Genomic DNA, 17,452 nt, shown 5'->3' on the forward strand with positions numbered 1-17,452 from the left:
CACATCCCCACCAAAGCCCAGGAAGGAGTTCCAGAAGACGGTGATGCGTTTCCCAGAACAATGGTTCTGAAGCTGCTCACCAGCTGCACCAGCACAGGTCTGGCTAAAGCGAAAACTTCCTGCAGAGAAAAGGGTAAGTGAAAACTGGAAATATTTCCACTGCACCATCCCTATATTTCTTTGGAGGGCTGAAGCCAATAAGCGCTTCACTTCCCACCCCGGGGGCAAAGTCAGGAAGCAGCAGAAAAGGATGGGGCCGCCCGGGCTCTTTCCAGCAGCGTTTGGCCTTTGGCCGCACAAGGTTAGAATTACAAAGAAATCACCCTAGAACCGAGAGCCTATGGCTTCTCCCCATATTCTGTCACTTCCAGCACTATCAACAACAGCAGACCTTCTATACCTTCATACATCCACTTCCACCTCCTGGAAGACTGCCTTTCCCCTTCAGCCAAGGCTGGACTCATGTTTACACATCACAAACGTCTCCACGTGCCTGGAGACAGCTGTCCCAGATTCAAGGGATCTCAGAATAGAAGAACTAGAGGGTCATTCCAACCAAACATTTTTTCCCATGTTTCTTTCTTTTTCTGTTGAAAAAAAAAAAAGAAATCGATGTATTTTTTCCATTAAGACCATATTTTTAAAAACTGAAACTCTAGAGAAGAAATAAAAATCCATAATCCCACAGCCCCATGATAACCAGCGTTAGGATTTTGGCTGATGACCTACCAGGCTTTAATTTTCTGGGCCTGTGTGTTTTAAACAAGGCTATCATCATCATATACAGATACTTCTGTATCCTTTTTCTTTACCTACCATTATATCATAAAAATTCCCCATATCGCTACAGTCTTCCTATGCATAATTCCAATGGCTATTTAGCATTTAATCAGCTATATTTACCATATTTACCTAACTGCTTCCCTACTGTGGAACATTTATGTTTGTTTCTAGGGTTTCATAACGTAAATAAGACTTCACTGAACACTATTGTGTGTGCGCATTTTTTCAGCATTATTATTCGAGGTTATTTCCTCAGGAGAGCTTCCCAGAAGTCAACCTCCCATTTTTTTTTTTCACTGTTGGAGAAACACAGGTCCCGAGTGATTAAATGTCTGATAAGGTAAAAAGAACAGGCTCTAGGGACCCGGGTTCCGTCCTGACTCAGCTGTCAACGATTAGCTGTGTGAACACCCACCAGCCAGTCAACTCCTCTGAGACTCAGTTTCCCTTGGGTGTTAGGGGATAAGTCGCTCCAAGACATGTCACGGTGTCTCTGTCCACCATTCCACACAGCCTCCCATGAGACACCAAATCACCGGCTCGTCTCCCTTCTATCTGTCTGCTTTTCACACCAGCTGCTCAGGAGAAGGACTTGGTCGAAGCCCATCGTGAGACCAGACTCGTTTAAGCAGACGGGGCCATGCAGGCCAAGCCTACGACTTGCAAACGGCGGCAGCCACCTTGGCTGTTTCTCCCCCTGCCCCGGTCCTTGGCACTGCTTGCTGAATCCAGGTCAGCTGTGGAATTCAACAGCCCTCCCTTCATACCTGAGTGAGCTGACCAGAGGGCAGTGTGACAATAAACACACCCAGGCCCGTGCTTGGGGACTTCCCAGAATTCAGCCATGCAGGGGAGGGAGCTGGCCTGAGTCTCCTATCAGGGTTCTCCAGGACACTAAAGAGGCCGCTGTGCCTGCAACCATTAGTCACATCCCCCATGGGTTCCTGCAGGTGAGAACATGGCCCTCAGCCCAGAACACACGGCACCAAGGGAGGACTACCTCGCTCCTGTTTCCACCTTGTCCACACAAGAGTTTGCCATTTATTTTTGGCCTCTTTCAACAATGAGTTATAATCAGTAGAGAAGGGAAGACAATGAGACAACATTTTCTCAATCTCTCAACATCCTGTTTGACACGTGCAGTTCCCCAGCTACTGTCCCCACAGTGATGGAACAGATGACGTGAGCTCCAATTTAGTCACCACTTCCCCCTTTTCATACTACGTCTGCGAAAGCCCTATGGACTCTGTGCATATGGCGCACGGATTGTGCAGCATATTGCGCTGGAAAAAAACGCAAGCTTCGGAGTCAGGCAGTCCTACGTCGAATTCTGATTCCACTTCTCCTTAGCTGGGTGCACCTGACAAAACACCGTTTCGCAGAATCTAAGCCACCACTGCCAAGACCTATGATGCTTTTACTTACGACCAAGAAAGAAAAGCCACTGCCAATTAAACTACGACCTGACATCGATTATAAGTCAGGTCCCTATTTTAGATGTTGAAGTGTGAAAAAAAATGTGTCTTAGAATCAATGACTGTGACATTTAACCTGTCTCCAATTAAACTTCTCACGTGTAAGATGGAGACGCTAAATGCCCACCGTGAAGCTTGGTTGTGAGGTGGGAATGAGGAGACACTCGTACCTGACTCTGGACCCGGTACGAAGTACTCAATAAAGTGTTGGTTCCTCTTCTCATTCCAAAAGGGATGGGTAGGTTCTAGATGGACTATAAGCTCTTTTCAGAATACTTATCATATCTTATACGTCTTTGACCTCTTCTCACCCCCAGTGACCAAGAGCAATGCCATACACACTGTAGGCACTTAATAAATGGATTGTGAATACAAGTGTTGAACTAGTTTGAAAACTGATAAATACCCACTCAGGGAACCCCTGATGGAGGGTGTGACCCCTGCAATCGCACTGGCTCCCCCGGCACCTGGAGGTGATGAGCACACCTGGCAGTGCCACCCTGGGTCACAGGGGCTGGAAAGGAGAAAAGCAAATGCCAGGTGCTTGGGTGCACATCCCCCGTGGAAGCCCCCATGGGCAGGCTGTGGACGGCGGCCCACTGCACTGGGGTCAGCACCCGTGGCTACGTCTCAGGTCCACAGACAAACGCCGCACTGTGGTACCCGCAGACCTCGCGGGGAAAGCCGGGCTGCCTCTGTGCCCTCGATGTGAACGGCTGTGCATATTAAGTCAGACAGGCTATGTCCCCAGGGGCTCTAAACCTGTCCCCAGGACTCCCTGAGAGCAACACTGTGCCATGTAAACAAATGTCCCATGTGGGTGGTGCTGGAAGGAACAAAAGTTCAAACAAGCAGAATCGTGTGGCATTGGGTTTTTTTTTTTCCGCAAAATGTTTATACCTGCTGCTTTTTTCTCCTCTGGTGCCCCAGCTCTATTGGAAAAGGAGGAAAGACAGAGCAGGGGAAAAAAATCTCATTTTCCACCACCCACTTTCGATTATTCATAGTCTTGTAGGAGATGAGAGCGCTGCCAGCGACAAATTTAAATGACAAGCCTTCTAAAATCCTGACGTTGCCCTTGACTTCAGTCAAGATACGTTCTGTCGGAGGCATGTGTGCGCTCACACCCTCACAGAGGCACTCACTGCTCCCTCCAAGCTCCAATTAGCTGGAATTTCACAGACCCGATTCCCTAAGGAACACTCACACAGATGGGTATTGCTTTCACAAAGTTAATGGGACTTGAAGGGGGAAAAAAAGCAATAATAATTACCAAAATAGTAATTACCTATTCGCTGAGGCTTCATGCTTGAGTACTTGTATAGCCTTTCCCCTCGCAGGAAGGGAGGCCGGAGGGAGAGGCGAGAGGAGGAATTGAGTGAGAACGTTCATTTCCCCCAGAGCTGCAGAGTGCTGACCGCGGAGAGGAGAGGAAGGCAGTATTCTCCCCCATGCCCAGGCCCCAGAACCGGCAGGAAGTGTTCTCTTGGGTTCTCTTGGGATGAAGGGGCCTGAATCTAGTCCCTTCCCCCACTACCCCGGGGTGCAGACTCTAAGTCCTTTGGCTTCTCTGTGCTTTGGGCTCTACATTGGCCAAAAGCAAGGAAAACCTCAGGGGGTTGCTCAGAGGCTAAGGAAGCGTCTCTAGCGAGAGAAGCTGCATTTCTGACCTGGCATCACTCAGCCTCATCTGTGCCACCTGCTACCCAAAGCCCCTGGGAGGACCCCAAGGTGGGGCATAGTATCACTTATCTGGTTGTGCATTCCTGACATTTAAAGGGGATTTTAGGAGACTTTCCACAGCACTTCTCCTTCTTATTAATAAGTCCTTACTTACAAATAGGGAAAGTGGTACCTACACGTCATTAAACATCCCCTAATTACTTATGAGACTCCAATAGCCCACACTATGGACTCCCCAGCATCCCAATCCTGGAAAAAAAAAAGGAAACACACCCAAAAGTTTGGATTTCTCAAAAATCCCTGTTTACATCAAGCATAAATGGCTGCTTTGTTCACAGCCAAATCCCCAGCCTAGGGATGAGGGCTGTCCAATAAAAGTTTCTACAATGATGGACATGTTCTATGCTGCAGTGTCCAATATGGTAGCCTCCAGCTAGCCACATGTGGTTTTCGAGCACTTGGAATGTGGCTAGGGCAACTGAGGACCCGGATTCTTTATTTAGTTTTAATTTATGTAACTTCACAGAGCCATATATGGTTACTCATTACTGTACTGCAAAGCATAGATCTAGAGAGTGCCTGGTATACAGCTGGTGCTCAATGAAGATTTGTTCAAGGGAAGAATGAGTGGACAGTAGCTCACCGTAGTAAGTCCTGATGAAGCAGGATTCCCATGCTTTTTGAGCACTCACTTTAAACAAATCCCTGTTTATGTCTACAACCTTCTAAGTTAGGTATGTTTATTATCTCTGTTTTACACATAAAGAAACACAGGCTCAGAAGAGTTAAGTGGAGGACTCCCAGCCACGTAGAATGTGGCAAAGGCCAAGACTCAACGCCAGGCCATACACAGGACGGGGCAGCCTCTTAAAACTAGTCAACTTTTCCCCTGATGACAAAAGTATCTGGATACCTCACTTTACTTTCTACAGATGACACCAAATTCAACATTTTTTTGGAAACCTGGAAAAGGAAAGAACTTTTCCTTATGAAACAAGCAACGGATACGCAGAGTGTCACGGTGGGGATCTTCTGAGAGCCCAGCCAGCGCGCTCACCTAGCAAGGCCCTGTTAACTGACTCTGGGTCCCAAGTCAATAACTCACTATAGGGGCTTCCCTGGTGGCGCAGTGGTTGAGAGTCCGCCTGCCGATGCAGGGGACGCGGGTTCGTGCCCCGGTCCGGGAGGATCCCACATACCGCGGAGCGGCTGGGCCCGTGAGCCATGGCCGCTGAGCCTGCGTGTCCGGAGCCTGTGCTCTGCAACGGGAGAGGCCACAACAGTGAGAGGCCCGTGTGCCACAAAAAAAAAAAAAAAAAAAAAAGGAACTATACATCCCACCACTGGGGCCGTTCCCTAAAACCATCACCCACGCGGCAGACTCCTCTGCCGTAGCTTCCTGGTCGTCATCTCCACGAGTTCTCACCTCCTAGTGCTGCCAAGCACGTCCACCTCTCATGCACTGAGTGTCCTTCTCCAAGGAGAGTCCTTCATCCCTTCTCACACGGTGACTCACAGCCCCAGCCCGCCTGGCCCCTTGGACCACAAGGGCCTCGACCGTGTAACAGAAAGACGCCCACCGTCCGACACAGCACAAAACCAGCAACTGAGCATGACCTATAGTGGTCGACTATAGGAAACGTAGTTTTTCCTCAGAGTGCTGCTATGGAGCCAGGTGGTTCCCTGAAGAGGATTTTACATCACAGAGGCTTCTACAACTCCCTTTCAGTTATTTAAATCCGACTCCCTGGTCCCGTAGAAGCCCCACCTCCTCCAAAGGTTCTTCCCAAACTCTTCAGCCCTCAGGAATTCCTCCGTCCTCAGCTCAGGCAACATCCATTATCTGCAAGGCCACCTCCTCAGGGACCCAGGCTCCCTGAGGGGACGGGCGCTGGGGACTGGTATGGCCTCTTCTCACAGGCGCTGTGCGTTTTAGCTCTAACCTCAAACTCAAGCTCCCCTCTCATCAAAACAAAAGCTCATCAGTGAACCTGGGCCAGCCCTTCTAGAGGACAACAAGGCAATACTTCACCCCCTATTAGAGGAAGCCCCTTCCAAGTCTCACTCTGTTGCATCTCCCATTCCATCCACACAGAACTTTTTTTTTTTTTTTTTTTTTTTGCTGTTCGCGGGCCTCTCACTGTTGTGGCCTCTCCCGTTGCGGAGCACAGGCTCCGGACGTGCAGGCCCAGCGGCCGTGGCTCACGGGCCCAGCCGCTCCGCGGTATGTGGGATCTTCCCGGACCGGGGCACGAACCCGTGTCCCCTGCATCGGCAGGCGGACTCTCAACCACTGCGCCACCAGGGAAGCCCCACACAGCACTTTTTATGAAGAGAATTCTGTTCAAACATTTTCTCTACTTTTCCCCTTTGTTCTAGCACCCTTTACAGACTGGCACTGTCAAGCTACCCGGGTAGCCAACCCTTAACCCAATACTGATATTTTGGGGTTACTCAACTGCCTTAAGCAAACACTTCCTGCCGTTGCAGTGTAACGATTCATACTGTACTTAATCATATGTTCTGTTGCATTGCCGTGCGCTTGCGTTACACTTATCTTCTCTCAAGAACAAAGGCCGTATCTGTAAAGGCCATTAAAGAAAAATAAATGAAAAAAAAAAGAGAGAGAGAGAAACACTCTCCAAACACTGGACAAAATAAGTAACTGAAAGGTCCTAGAGCACTTCTGAACATCTTCAAATTGGGAATGTGCCTCAAAGGGTGTTGTGTATCTCATCAGGGCCCAGGGCAATGCGGGAGCGCTAGTATCAGCATCCGCTCACAGGACTGTCTCGCTCTTTTAAATAGTGAACCATTTCACTGAATATTTGGCAAAGCTGATTTCACTTGGGTTGGAGAATTAGTTCAGCTGTATCTAGTTCCAAAATCAAAAAGAGAGAGAAGTCTTTAAAAGCCCCCAGAAACCTACCCCTAACTTAACAACATAACAAAAGCGTAAAACCATTGCTACTAACTCAGTAACGAGATGACAAACAACCCCATTTAAAAATGGTCAAGAGATTTGAATAGACATTTCACCAAGGAAGATATACGAGACCGGCTAATAAGCACATGAAAAGGTGCCCGACCTTATTAGTCATTAGGAAATGCAAATCAAAATCATAATGAGATACCCCTATGCACTATCTATAATGGCTATAAGCAGGAAGACTGACAATATCAAGTGTGGGTGATGATGTAGAGAAATTAGAATTCCCTACCTAGCCAGTAGGAATACAAAGTGGTACAGCTGCTTTGGAAAAGTTTGGCAGTTTCTTAAAAACTTCAATATACATACTATATACCCATCAATTTCACTCCTAGATATCTGTTCAAAAGAAATGAAAACATGGGTCTACAAAAGACTTGTATGCGAATGTTCACAGCAGCATTATTCACAATAGCTTAAAAACTGGAAACAATACAAATACCCATTGAACGGTGAATGGTTAAACAAAATGTGTTCTATCCATACAATGGAATATCACTTGGCAAACAAAAAGAAACTTCTGATACATGCAACAACACAGACGAACATCGAAAACATGCTAGGTGAAAGAAGCCAGACTTAAAAGACTACATATTATATGACTCCATTTATACGAAATTGCTAGGAAAGGCAAAATGTTAGAAACAAAAAGCAGGTCAGTGGTTGCCTGGGGCTTGGAGTGAGAACAGGGATTGGCCAAAAACAAGCATGAGGAAACTTTTGGAGATGTTGGAAGTATTCTAAAACTTTTTGTGATGATAGTTTCACAATCATATAAGTTCACTAAAAATCATGAAATCACTTACAGTGGGTGAATTTACGATATATAAAGCATATCTCAATTAAGCTGTTTTTTTGTTTGTTTTTTTAAAAAGCAATGCTAAAGCTGCAACTTAATTGGGGGCTTCAAAACTACAGTTTCAGTTTATGGATATTATTCTAACTACAAGAGCATCTCAATAGCCAAAGGGCTATTATACTTGGAAATTGGAAATTTAAAAAACAGTTCATATCATTTTAATGTAAAGTCATTTTTCCACGTTTTTTCATACTCATTAACAATTCTCAAGGAAAGTCTAAACCCCAAGGCATCCCAGACTTGCCCAAACCTGAGAGACGAACTCCCCCAAAGCCCTGTCGACAGGTGTAGAACCATCAGGGCGAGGGGTCAGCGTGGCTCTCAGCGGTGAGTGTGGCCAAGTCTCTTCCCAACATTCCCTTTGGCTTGAGTCTGAAATAAAAAGAACCCCCCCACCCCCAAGGTCTTCTGGCTTAGAGAACAGTGTTCAGTGAGTGCTCTCCTAGGGGCCCACACCCATCAGCTGAGCTCCCCAGAGCTGCTTCTCCACCAAGTCTCTCCAAGCCCACGTCTGTGTGACACGTCTGCCAGGTGTCTCATGGCCCAGCTTGCCTGGCCAGGTGGCCTTGATCCAGCCAAAATCTGTACTCGTCAGGATTCTCCAGAGAAACAGAACCAACAGGATATGTATACATAGAGAGGGCGGGTGGGGTTTATTTTTAAGGAATTGGCTCATGCCATGATGGGGCTCATGCCACGATGGGGACTGGCAATTTGCAGGACAGGCCAGCAGGCTGGAGACCCAGGAAGAGCTGATGTCGCAGTTTCCAGCAGGAAAGCAGCCTGAAAGCAGAAATCCTTCTTCCTCCGGGACCTCAGTCTTTCCTGGCTCCTTAGAGGTCCTAAGCTAATACTTGAACTCAAAGGGTCTCTGTCTCCTGGTGGTCCTCTGCTGGCACATGCCACATAGGAGGTGGCACTCAATAAGGCTTGCAAACCTCCAGATGACCATTGAACTCCACAGAGTGGGTCACGTTTATCTGCTCTCCCATCACCAACTTTCAATATACGCACACCCTAAATTTAATAATCCTAACGAGGCTGGCATCATCTCATCATGACATATATTTTTCTCTCTGCTGTTTTACTACGGTCATTAGAAGAGCAGCAAGATGCCCAATGTGTATTCCACAAAGTAGGTAAAGAACCTACGTCATCAAGAAATGTCTACATCTGTAAAGCCTTCACCCAAGTCTATGTTCTCCTAATCAGCATCTTTGTGGAGTGTGGCCCAGCTCAGAATGACCACTCAACCCCTCCACCTCCACTGCCCTCCAGGAGAGTGGTCCCCCACATTGCGAGATCATCTCCAAAAAGACTGAGCCGGGAGGTAACATCAGACACAAGCAGGGACACCGGGGGTGGGGAGCAAGGCGAGGACTGCACTTCTCAGGTGGCTGAACCAGTACTATTTCTGTTTGGGAGCTACATGTGGACGGTGTTCTGCCCATCACACGAGCCCAGGACGCAGAGGAGGCTGCTTTGAAGAGGGATGGGTGATGCAGGCGACACATGGAAAGGAGGAGAGCGCAGAATGGTACAATTCCAGGAGTTCATGGTTTCCAGGTACCTACTGAGACCCAGCTACATCCCTGCCCCGAGCTCCATGAGTCAGCCCTGCATCCTTCCCACGGTGATGACGAAGCCTCACAGGAGGATGGTGAGCTCCTGGTAACACCATCAGCACTTTCTAGATCCCGTATCTGTGAAGCAAGTGCTAGATTTTCAGCAAAGACAGCACCTGAAGCTTGGCTTATGCATATTCCCTTTTTAAAATAAAAAAAAACTTTTAACTGTATTTTCTGAGTCTAGCAGAAAGGAATCGTCTCATCAGAAAAATGAGGGAACATAAATCTTCAGAAGCACCATTTGGAATAGACTAAATAACTGACCACAGTGGGAAGAAGGAGAACGTTTATTGAGTCTATGCAGACAGCTAAGGGGGGGCCATGGACTAGGTCTTTATCTACCCCCCTCATTTTAATTGTCATATCAACTCTATATGATAGTATCTTTAGCTCCATTTTATTGATGAAAAAAATGAGGCTCAGGGGGCTTCCCTGATGGCGCAGTGGTTGGGAGTTCGTCTGCCGATGCAGGGGACACGGGTTTGTGCCCCGGTCTGGGAGGATCCCACATGCCACAGAGCGGCTGGGCCCGTGAGCCATGGCCGCTGGGCCTGAGCGTTCGGAGCCTGTGCTCCGCAACGGGAGAGGCCACAACAGTGAGAGGCCCGCGCACCGCAAAAAAAAACAAAACAAAACAAAAAATGAGACTCAGGAAGGACATTACGTCTCCCAAAGCCACACAGTTGTAAACTGCCAAATTTTCCCAGTTAGTTTTGCGTATCACCACATCTTAAATCATGATGCTTTTTGCTGGACCATGATTTCCCCGAATCAAAATATACAACGAATTGCCTGTACATTACTTTCTCAATGAAACCCTTAAAACATGCTATTTACTTTCAAGTTTTTTGTTGTTCTTTCCCAGTTTCAGGTATCAAAATGTCCAACTTCTTCATTTGGCTTCTCCCTGCTCCCATATAAACTTCTGCAGAATTGTACGTTTGCAAAGCCAGACACCATCAACAAAACAATCACTCACCTGAGCCTGATTTCAATTAGGTAAAATGAGGCTGGTGATGCTTGACTTTTCCTAACAGTAAATCGAGTCATTTCTTTCATTTACATAATGCCCCAGAGCTTCCTCAACTCTAAACCAAATCAGTAGACCGAAATCATTTCTCTCCACGTTCAGGGGCGGAAACTTGGAGAAAAAATGCAATCACATTTACTACAGTCTTCAGACAGGCATAGATTGAGAACAGACTTGAAGGAAGAACAGGAAATGCAGGGTTTTGCTGGAGTTTCAGATGGTGACTGTCAAGTCCAAATACACAATTTCATTATCTGCAGCCCTATCTCTGCTAGTGTGGCAACCACGACCAGTGCGCCCCCGTTTCCTTCCCGCTCCCTCAGGCCTGTCCCAGCAGCCCTTCTCAACCTTGGGCAATTTGCTGACACTGTGAAGTGGGGCAGAAAAGGATATAGAGCTCCCAGTCTGCAGCTAATGATGCCAAACAAGTCGGGGCAAGATCAGTGCGCAGCAAGGTCAAGGCTCAATGAAACTCTGCAGCCTTATTCTCTATCCCCAAAGCGCCATCCATCCCCCAGAGAGACTTTCCCAAGGGAACCTGACTAGTATCTCCAAAAACCAGGGCAGGGACCATGAAAACAGATGTCGCCACATGACCCACAAAGGCAACAGGTATTTTAACCCAGCTCCCCTGCCAGGTGAACGACTCAAGGCCGTGGATGTCTTCTTTTCCCAAAGGCAGAGAGCCATCACGCCTCTGCGTCTGGCTGCGGCAGCAGCCAAACCACCTGGGAGCTGGATGGAAATTCTGAATCTCAGGTCCCATCCTGCAATCTGCATTTTGACAAGATCCCCAGGTAACGCAACCGCGAAATAAAGTTTGAGAGGCACTGTGCTATTGCATGCAGGACAAAAATGTTCTGTATTGATCGACACACCCTCTTGATAAGCCAGGCATTCATTCATTCGATGAAAAGCATTCATTTGGCATTCAAGAAATATTTATAGTGTGCCTAGGAGGTGACTCAGTGCCTGGCACCGTCTAGGGGAGATAAGGCCACTGGGTGAGCCAAGCAGACAAAGGCTCTACCCCCTCAAAGAACTTACATTCTAACTGGGGAGACAACTAACAAAAAGAACAAGCAAACAAATGAAAGAGATGATCACCACCTGTGATTAAGAGTTCACGGAGTCATTCTACGAGCACACTGGTGTGTGTGCAAAACGACATCTGCCCTCGATTAGTCATTACAAGTTGGTATAAGCAAAAGGTTGGAAACAGGAGAAAATACTTGCAAAGGAATCAACGGACAAAGGATTAATCTCCAAAATATATAAACAGCTCATGCAGCTCAATATTTAAAAAAAAAACCCAGTCAAAAAATGGGCAGAAGACCTAAATAGACATTTCTCCAAAGAAGACATACAGATGGCCAAGAAGCACATGAAAAGCTGCTCAACATCACTAATTATTAGAGAAATGCAAATCAAAACTACAATGAGGTATCACCTCACACCAGTTAGAATGGGCATCATCAGAATATCTACAAACAACAAATGCTGGAGAGGGCGTGGAGAAAAGGGAACCCTCTTGCACTGTTGGTGGGAATGTAAGCTGATACAGCCACTATGGAGAACAGTATGGAGGTTCCTTCAAAAACTAAAAATAGAATTACCATACGACCCAGCAATCCCACTACTGGGCATAGACCCAGAGAAAACCATAATTCAAAAAGACACATGCACCCCAATGTTCATTGCAGCACTATTTACAATAGCCAGGTCATGGAAGCAACCTAAATGCCCATCGACAGACGAATGGATAAAGAAGATGTGGTACATATGTACCATGGAATATTACTCAGCCATAAAAAGGAACAAAATCGGGTCATTTGTAGAGACGTCGATGGACCTAGAGGCTGTCATACAGAGTGAAGTAAGTCAGAAAGAGAGAAACAAATACCGTATATTAACACATATATGTGGAATCTAGAAAAATGGTACAGATGAACTGGTTTGCAAGGCAGAAATAGAGACGGATGTAGAGAACAAATGTATGGACACCAAGCGGGGAAAGGGGGAGGGGACGTGGTGGGATGAACTGGGAGATTGGGATTGACATATATACACTAATACATATAAAATAGATAAGAACCTGCTGTATAAAAAAATAAAATAAAACAAAAACAAAAGGCTGGAAACAAGCTAAATGTTGAATAATAGGGAGCTGCTTAAGTAAATTCTGGTTTATCCCATACAGTGAAATACTACACAGCCAAAAACAGGAGCAAGGATACTTTTACATTCTGAGTTTTAAATATACATCTATGTGTATATATACACACAAATTTTCAAGATCATATTGATGCATGATGAAAGCAAAGTATATAACAGTAAGTATAAGATGTTACTAATTGTGTGAAAAATATTTTTCAAATTCTCAACACACACATTCACCAGTCCATACTTAGAAAAGTCATCAAAAGGAGACAAAAGAACTTATAACCATGATTGCCTCCAGTTGAAGGATGGGGCTGGGGAACACTTCCTCTTCACTGTGTACTATTTCAAGTGTGTTAGAGCACTTGAAACGTGTACCACCTGAATCTATAACCTATTTATACTAACTAAATAAAATCTGCTTTTTAAGCAAATGCATTAAAGTTAAGTCTAAGAAAAGATGGAGGCACGCAGTGCTGAGGCCACAGAAGGGTATGGGGGTGGGGGCGGGACTGAGGAAGGGGAAGGATTCCGGGAGGAGATGCCACTGGGCCTGAGGCTGGATGAACAGGCATCCATCACACACACGAGGCAGAAGGGTATTCCTGACAGAGGCACGGACACATGAAGGAACAAGGGCCTTTCCAGGAAACACCTGCAGTTTGGTTTAGCTGAAGTGCGTGGGGTTCCAGAACCACCAGCAGGACGTGAGGCTGGGCAGGCTCGTCAGAGGCCAGGTCTTGCCTGTCATGCCGAGAAGCTGGGGCTTTTCCTAGAAGTGATGAAATGGGGGAGCAGTAATGTGATCAGGTTTGCAGTTCTTCAAAGTAATTCTGGCAGCAGAGTGGAAGGTGGATAGACGCAAGGGTGGCGAGGGGCACACTGAAGCCTAATTCAGATGCAGTCAGGGCCTAGCTCCTTCTACGGAGGAAGCAATGATGCAGAAGAGGGAACAGATACAAGAGGGATGAGGGGCTGGCATCAACCAGATTTGGGAACTGATTCCATGAGTGGGGTAGACACACAACAAAGGATCCCTCAACCATCTCACCTGGGCTGCCACTCTCTGAGAGAAGGAAGTGCAAAAGGAGCAAGTTTAGGGGATGGGAGGGGAAGCAATGACTTGGAGCGGGGGGGACACATGTCCTTGAGCAACTCAACTCCAGCCTCATCTGTAAGATGGGGCAAACAGCTACCTTCGAGGATTATTTTAGTCAAGAAATGAAACATTTCATATAGAGCACTTACCACGTTGCACACAGTAGGCACATAACAAGCCGCAGCCCTGGATGCTGTAGAAATGATACGTTGCAGAAAAGTCTCTCCAACAGAGAAATGCCTAGTTCGCTTAGGAAGGGATTTCAAGGACATTTTTAGAAATCAAAGGAGGATGTTGTGATTCAACTGACTGCAAGTTTTATGCCTTCATACTGGTCACAGTCCCTCACCTGGACAGGCCCATGACCAGTATGGATCCAGGGCCACAAGTCTCTCACCACCGCCAGGCAAGCAACTCAAAGAAGGACAGGACGACGAGGCCAGGACTGGTCAAGGTTGGCTTGTTTCCATATTAGGCAACGACTAATATCTACAAACCTCCACCGGCCAGACCGGCCCAATAACTGTTCGGGGTTTTTCACCTCCTGTGTCGTATGTGTTGAGCCTCTAACTGTGAAAGCACAGCACGCCAAGATGACCGCCCCACCGGGTACGCGCAGGGACAATGGGAAGAGGAGCCATGTCTGGGGGCTTTCCACTGAAGATGAAGCCCGGAACAAGCCTACGGTCCAGCCACATCTAAATCCAAAGCCTCCACATTTCCTACAAGCAGAGACTACCTCAGAATCAGGTAGTCTGATCACCTGTGAAATCAGGAATTTTAAAAAAAGTAAAAAGCCCCAAGACTTAGCATGAAAATATCAACAAACCCCTATTCCTCAGTCATGATGATTAAACCAAGGCTATTTCTTATGCCTCTGACACTTGGTTTTGAAAAGGTAAACCACCTCAGTCTTGTCAAGGAAAAAAAAAAATCATAGGGGTTTCTGAAAATAAGAACAGAAGAAGTATCCAGAAATGTATAATTTGTGCCACTTCCCAAAGCCAGAGCCCCCAAATGCTTTCATGGCTAAAGTACCAGAGATGGTCAGAAAACAGGAACATCCCTGCTTCCCAAATTGCCACCCTCCAGGAGACATGCTCTAGGGCTGCTCTGTGGGTCTGACCTGGAGGGCTGGGGTGGGGTGGGGATGGGAGGGGGAGGGCGGCGAGGGGGGGGAATGTGACAACAAGGCCTTTCTGATGTGATAGGTCGTAAGCCCTCTAGCAGAGACGGGGCTCAAGAAGCACCCATCTTACATGAATTGCCCTCACAGATTTATGCTATAAGACGGTGATCATCTACTGAATATGCACAGATCCACTGTGAGCACAGAGGTAAGCTACCCAACGTATATATTCGATCAAACAGAAAAGAAATGTTGGCCAGAACCTAATGACATTCCATTCAAGGCCACAGAAAACAGGCAACAGAAGTCAGAAGCTTAATAAAATTAACATGAAAACGGACAGCCTTGGACGGTCTCCTTAGGAATCTTGGCCTGATGAAAGTGGTTTTCTAGGGAGAAAGAGTTCTGCATCCTGGTCATAGTTCTCGGAAGATAGAATTAAAATGTATGTACATGTCACCTACCCTAAATCCATGCCTGTTTTTAAAAATAAAGCATTCCAAGATTGCATAAACTACCCTTGGTTTCTGTTCCTTCCCAGTTCTTGCTTTCTACCTCTTTTGCCTTCTAAGCTTTGTCTCTTTCCTGGCCAACAAAAAATTCCAACTTTCAAGGATGGGCAATAACATTTTCTCGGGACCTAAGGAGTGAGCAGCCTTCCTGGTTCGTGTGAGGACTCCTGATGGACAAAAAAAAAAAAAAAAAAAAAATGCACTTCTTCCTCTGGGCACGGCAGGGACTCTGATACTCTGCCCTGAGATGGTCCAGTCGGCCTGGGTTAGGTGGGGGAACCCGACGGTGAAGGCTGGTAAGCTCACCCCCAACCTGCCTGTCACCAGGCCTAGGCACTATTCCTGCGGGGAATTAAGGTGGGACTATTGCATGCTTCCACGTGAAACTGGCAGCATGGGGCCTTTCCCCACACAAAGCATCCGTGCCTCTGGAACTACTGCGCTCATCACCTAAAATTCTAAGATCCTACTCCAAATCTGCGCGGAAGACAATTCTTGGGCTGCCGCACTCGAAAGTTAACTCCCTCTGCTTTTATCAAATTAGTCTTTACTAACCTATGACCACCCCCCTCCCCGCCACGAAGACGTCCTAATAGATCCCCCGCCCCCATCCAACCACTCTCACCATCCTTGCTTTCAGCGAAGAAGAAATAATTCCAGCTAACTGTCACATCTCTATAATCTCCCACTAAACTAACTCCCAGCAGGAAGAAAAAAACTATCCTAGCAGGGCGCCACAGCTGCTGACGGTCAGGCAGTTGATCGCCCCCAGGAAAACCCGAGACACGTGTGGGCCCTTTATTCCGGCGTTCCTGGGCGCGCACTCGCCTCTCGCAGGCGCGCGCGCACGCACGCACGCACACACTCGGGCACTGAACACTCAGCCGGCGACTTAGTTTTGTCTCCCTCAGAGCAGCCCGTCCCTAATCTTAAGAATTTCCTCAGCCTGGTCGACTTCCCCGGAACACAAGCCGCCTCCAGCAGCCTAGGCGCCACGCGCGTGTGAAAGCGCGCCCAGGTGGTGCCAGGAGGGAGGAGGGAAACGTAGGTGTGGGGAAGGCCAGGGATGAGGAAGGAGAAAGCTCCGAGTGGGATGTGGGATCTCAGGTGCCCGAGTCGGCGTAGATGCCATGTAGGCTTCCGGGATGAAGAGAGGGCAAGAGGAGAAAAGCAGCAGGGGATGAAAGGAGCGAGGCTGGGGATGGGGCGGCGGAGGGGGAGGGGTCGCTCACCCAAGGTCTTGACTGCGATCTGCCTGGTGAGGGGCGGCGGCAGGTTGATGCACACCAAGTCCACGTCCTGATGCAGCAGCACCTCGTCAATGCGGCTGGTGTAGAAGGGGACGCTCATCTCCTTGGCCAGCTCCTCCGCTTCCTCCTGCGTGCGGCCCCAGAGCGCCTTCACCGCGAAGCCCTCGTCTTTCAGCAGCGGGATGATGACACGGGCCGTGAGGCTGGTGCCGAACACGCCCACCCCGGGAAGCATGGCTGCTCCGGCCCGCCTGGTTCTGCTTTTAGCTCGGATCTCCGGTCGAACACGCGCACGCACAGCCCTCTAGCCAGTCCCGCAGCCGGCTCGCCGCGGTGCGCCAGCCGCCGCCGTGCACCGGGCCAGGCGCCCGGGTGCCCAGAGCGCACCGAGCCGCAGGCGGAGCAGGCTCGGGCGCCTCAGTACGGTGACTGCTGCAGTGTCCGCCACGCGGGGCTCCCGTCCTTCCCGGAGGCGGCGGCAGGGAACCCCCCCGGCGCGCCTGAGGCCCCGAAGCCCCGCGGAGCCCGGGCTCAGGCGGCGTCCCCGCCGCAGCGCGGGCCGGCTGCGTGCGCCCCGCCGAGGTCGCTCCATGGCCGGCTCATCCCCGCGCCCGCGCCGCCGCAGCCGGGACCGGCTCTCCCCCGCGTCGTTTCCGCAGCCTGCGAGTCGCACGCAGGAGCCTCGACACACTGCCAGAGCCCGGACCGGCCGGGCTGCGGGGGTCCCCTTCCTCCCCGCCCGCCGCTCCGAATGAAATGCACTGGCGGTCAGCAGGAGGCCGGCTAAGCTGGAGGCTCGGGGGACGCCGGGCGTGGATCTGGAGCTGCAGCGCGGCGGCGGCGGCCACAACCTGG

General features: G+C 48.6%; 1 protein-coding gene across 1 annotated transcript in view; it reads right to left on the minus strand.

Moving 5' to 3' along the window:
- Positions 1-17,133, minus strand: part of GFOD1 (Gfo/Idh/MocA-like oxidoreductase domain containing 1) — a 105,212-nt gene extending 88,079 nt beyond the window's left edge. The window contains exon 1 of the mRNA XM_060109460.1: positions 16,580-17,133. Within this exon, the coding sequence (XP_059965443.1) occupies positions 16,580-16,832 (253 nt within the window). The 5' untranslated portion in view covers positions 16,833-17,133. The remainder of the gene's footprint in view (positions 1-16,579) is intronic.
- Positions 17,134-17,452: the final 319 nt, after the last annotated feature.

Source organism: Mesoplodon densirostris, chromosome 10 (genome assembly GCF_025265405.1).
Source record: "Mesoplodon densirostris isolate mMesDen1 chromosome 10, mMesDen1 primary haplotype, whole genome shotgun sequence".
Lineage (NCBI taxonomy): Eukaryota > Metazoa > Chordata > Mammalia > Artiodactyla > Ziphiidae > Mesoplodon > Mesoplodon densirostris.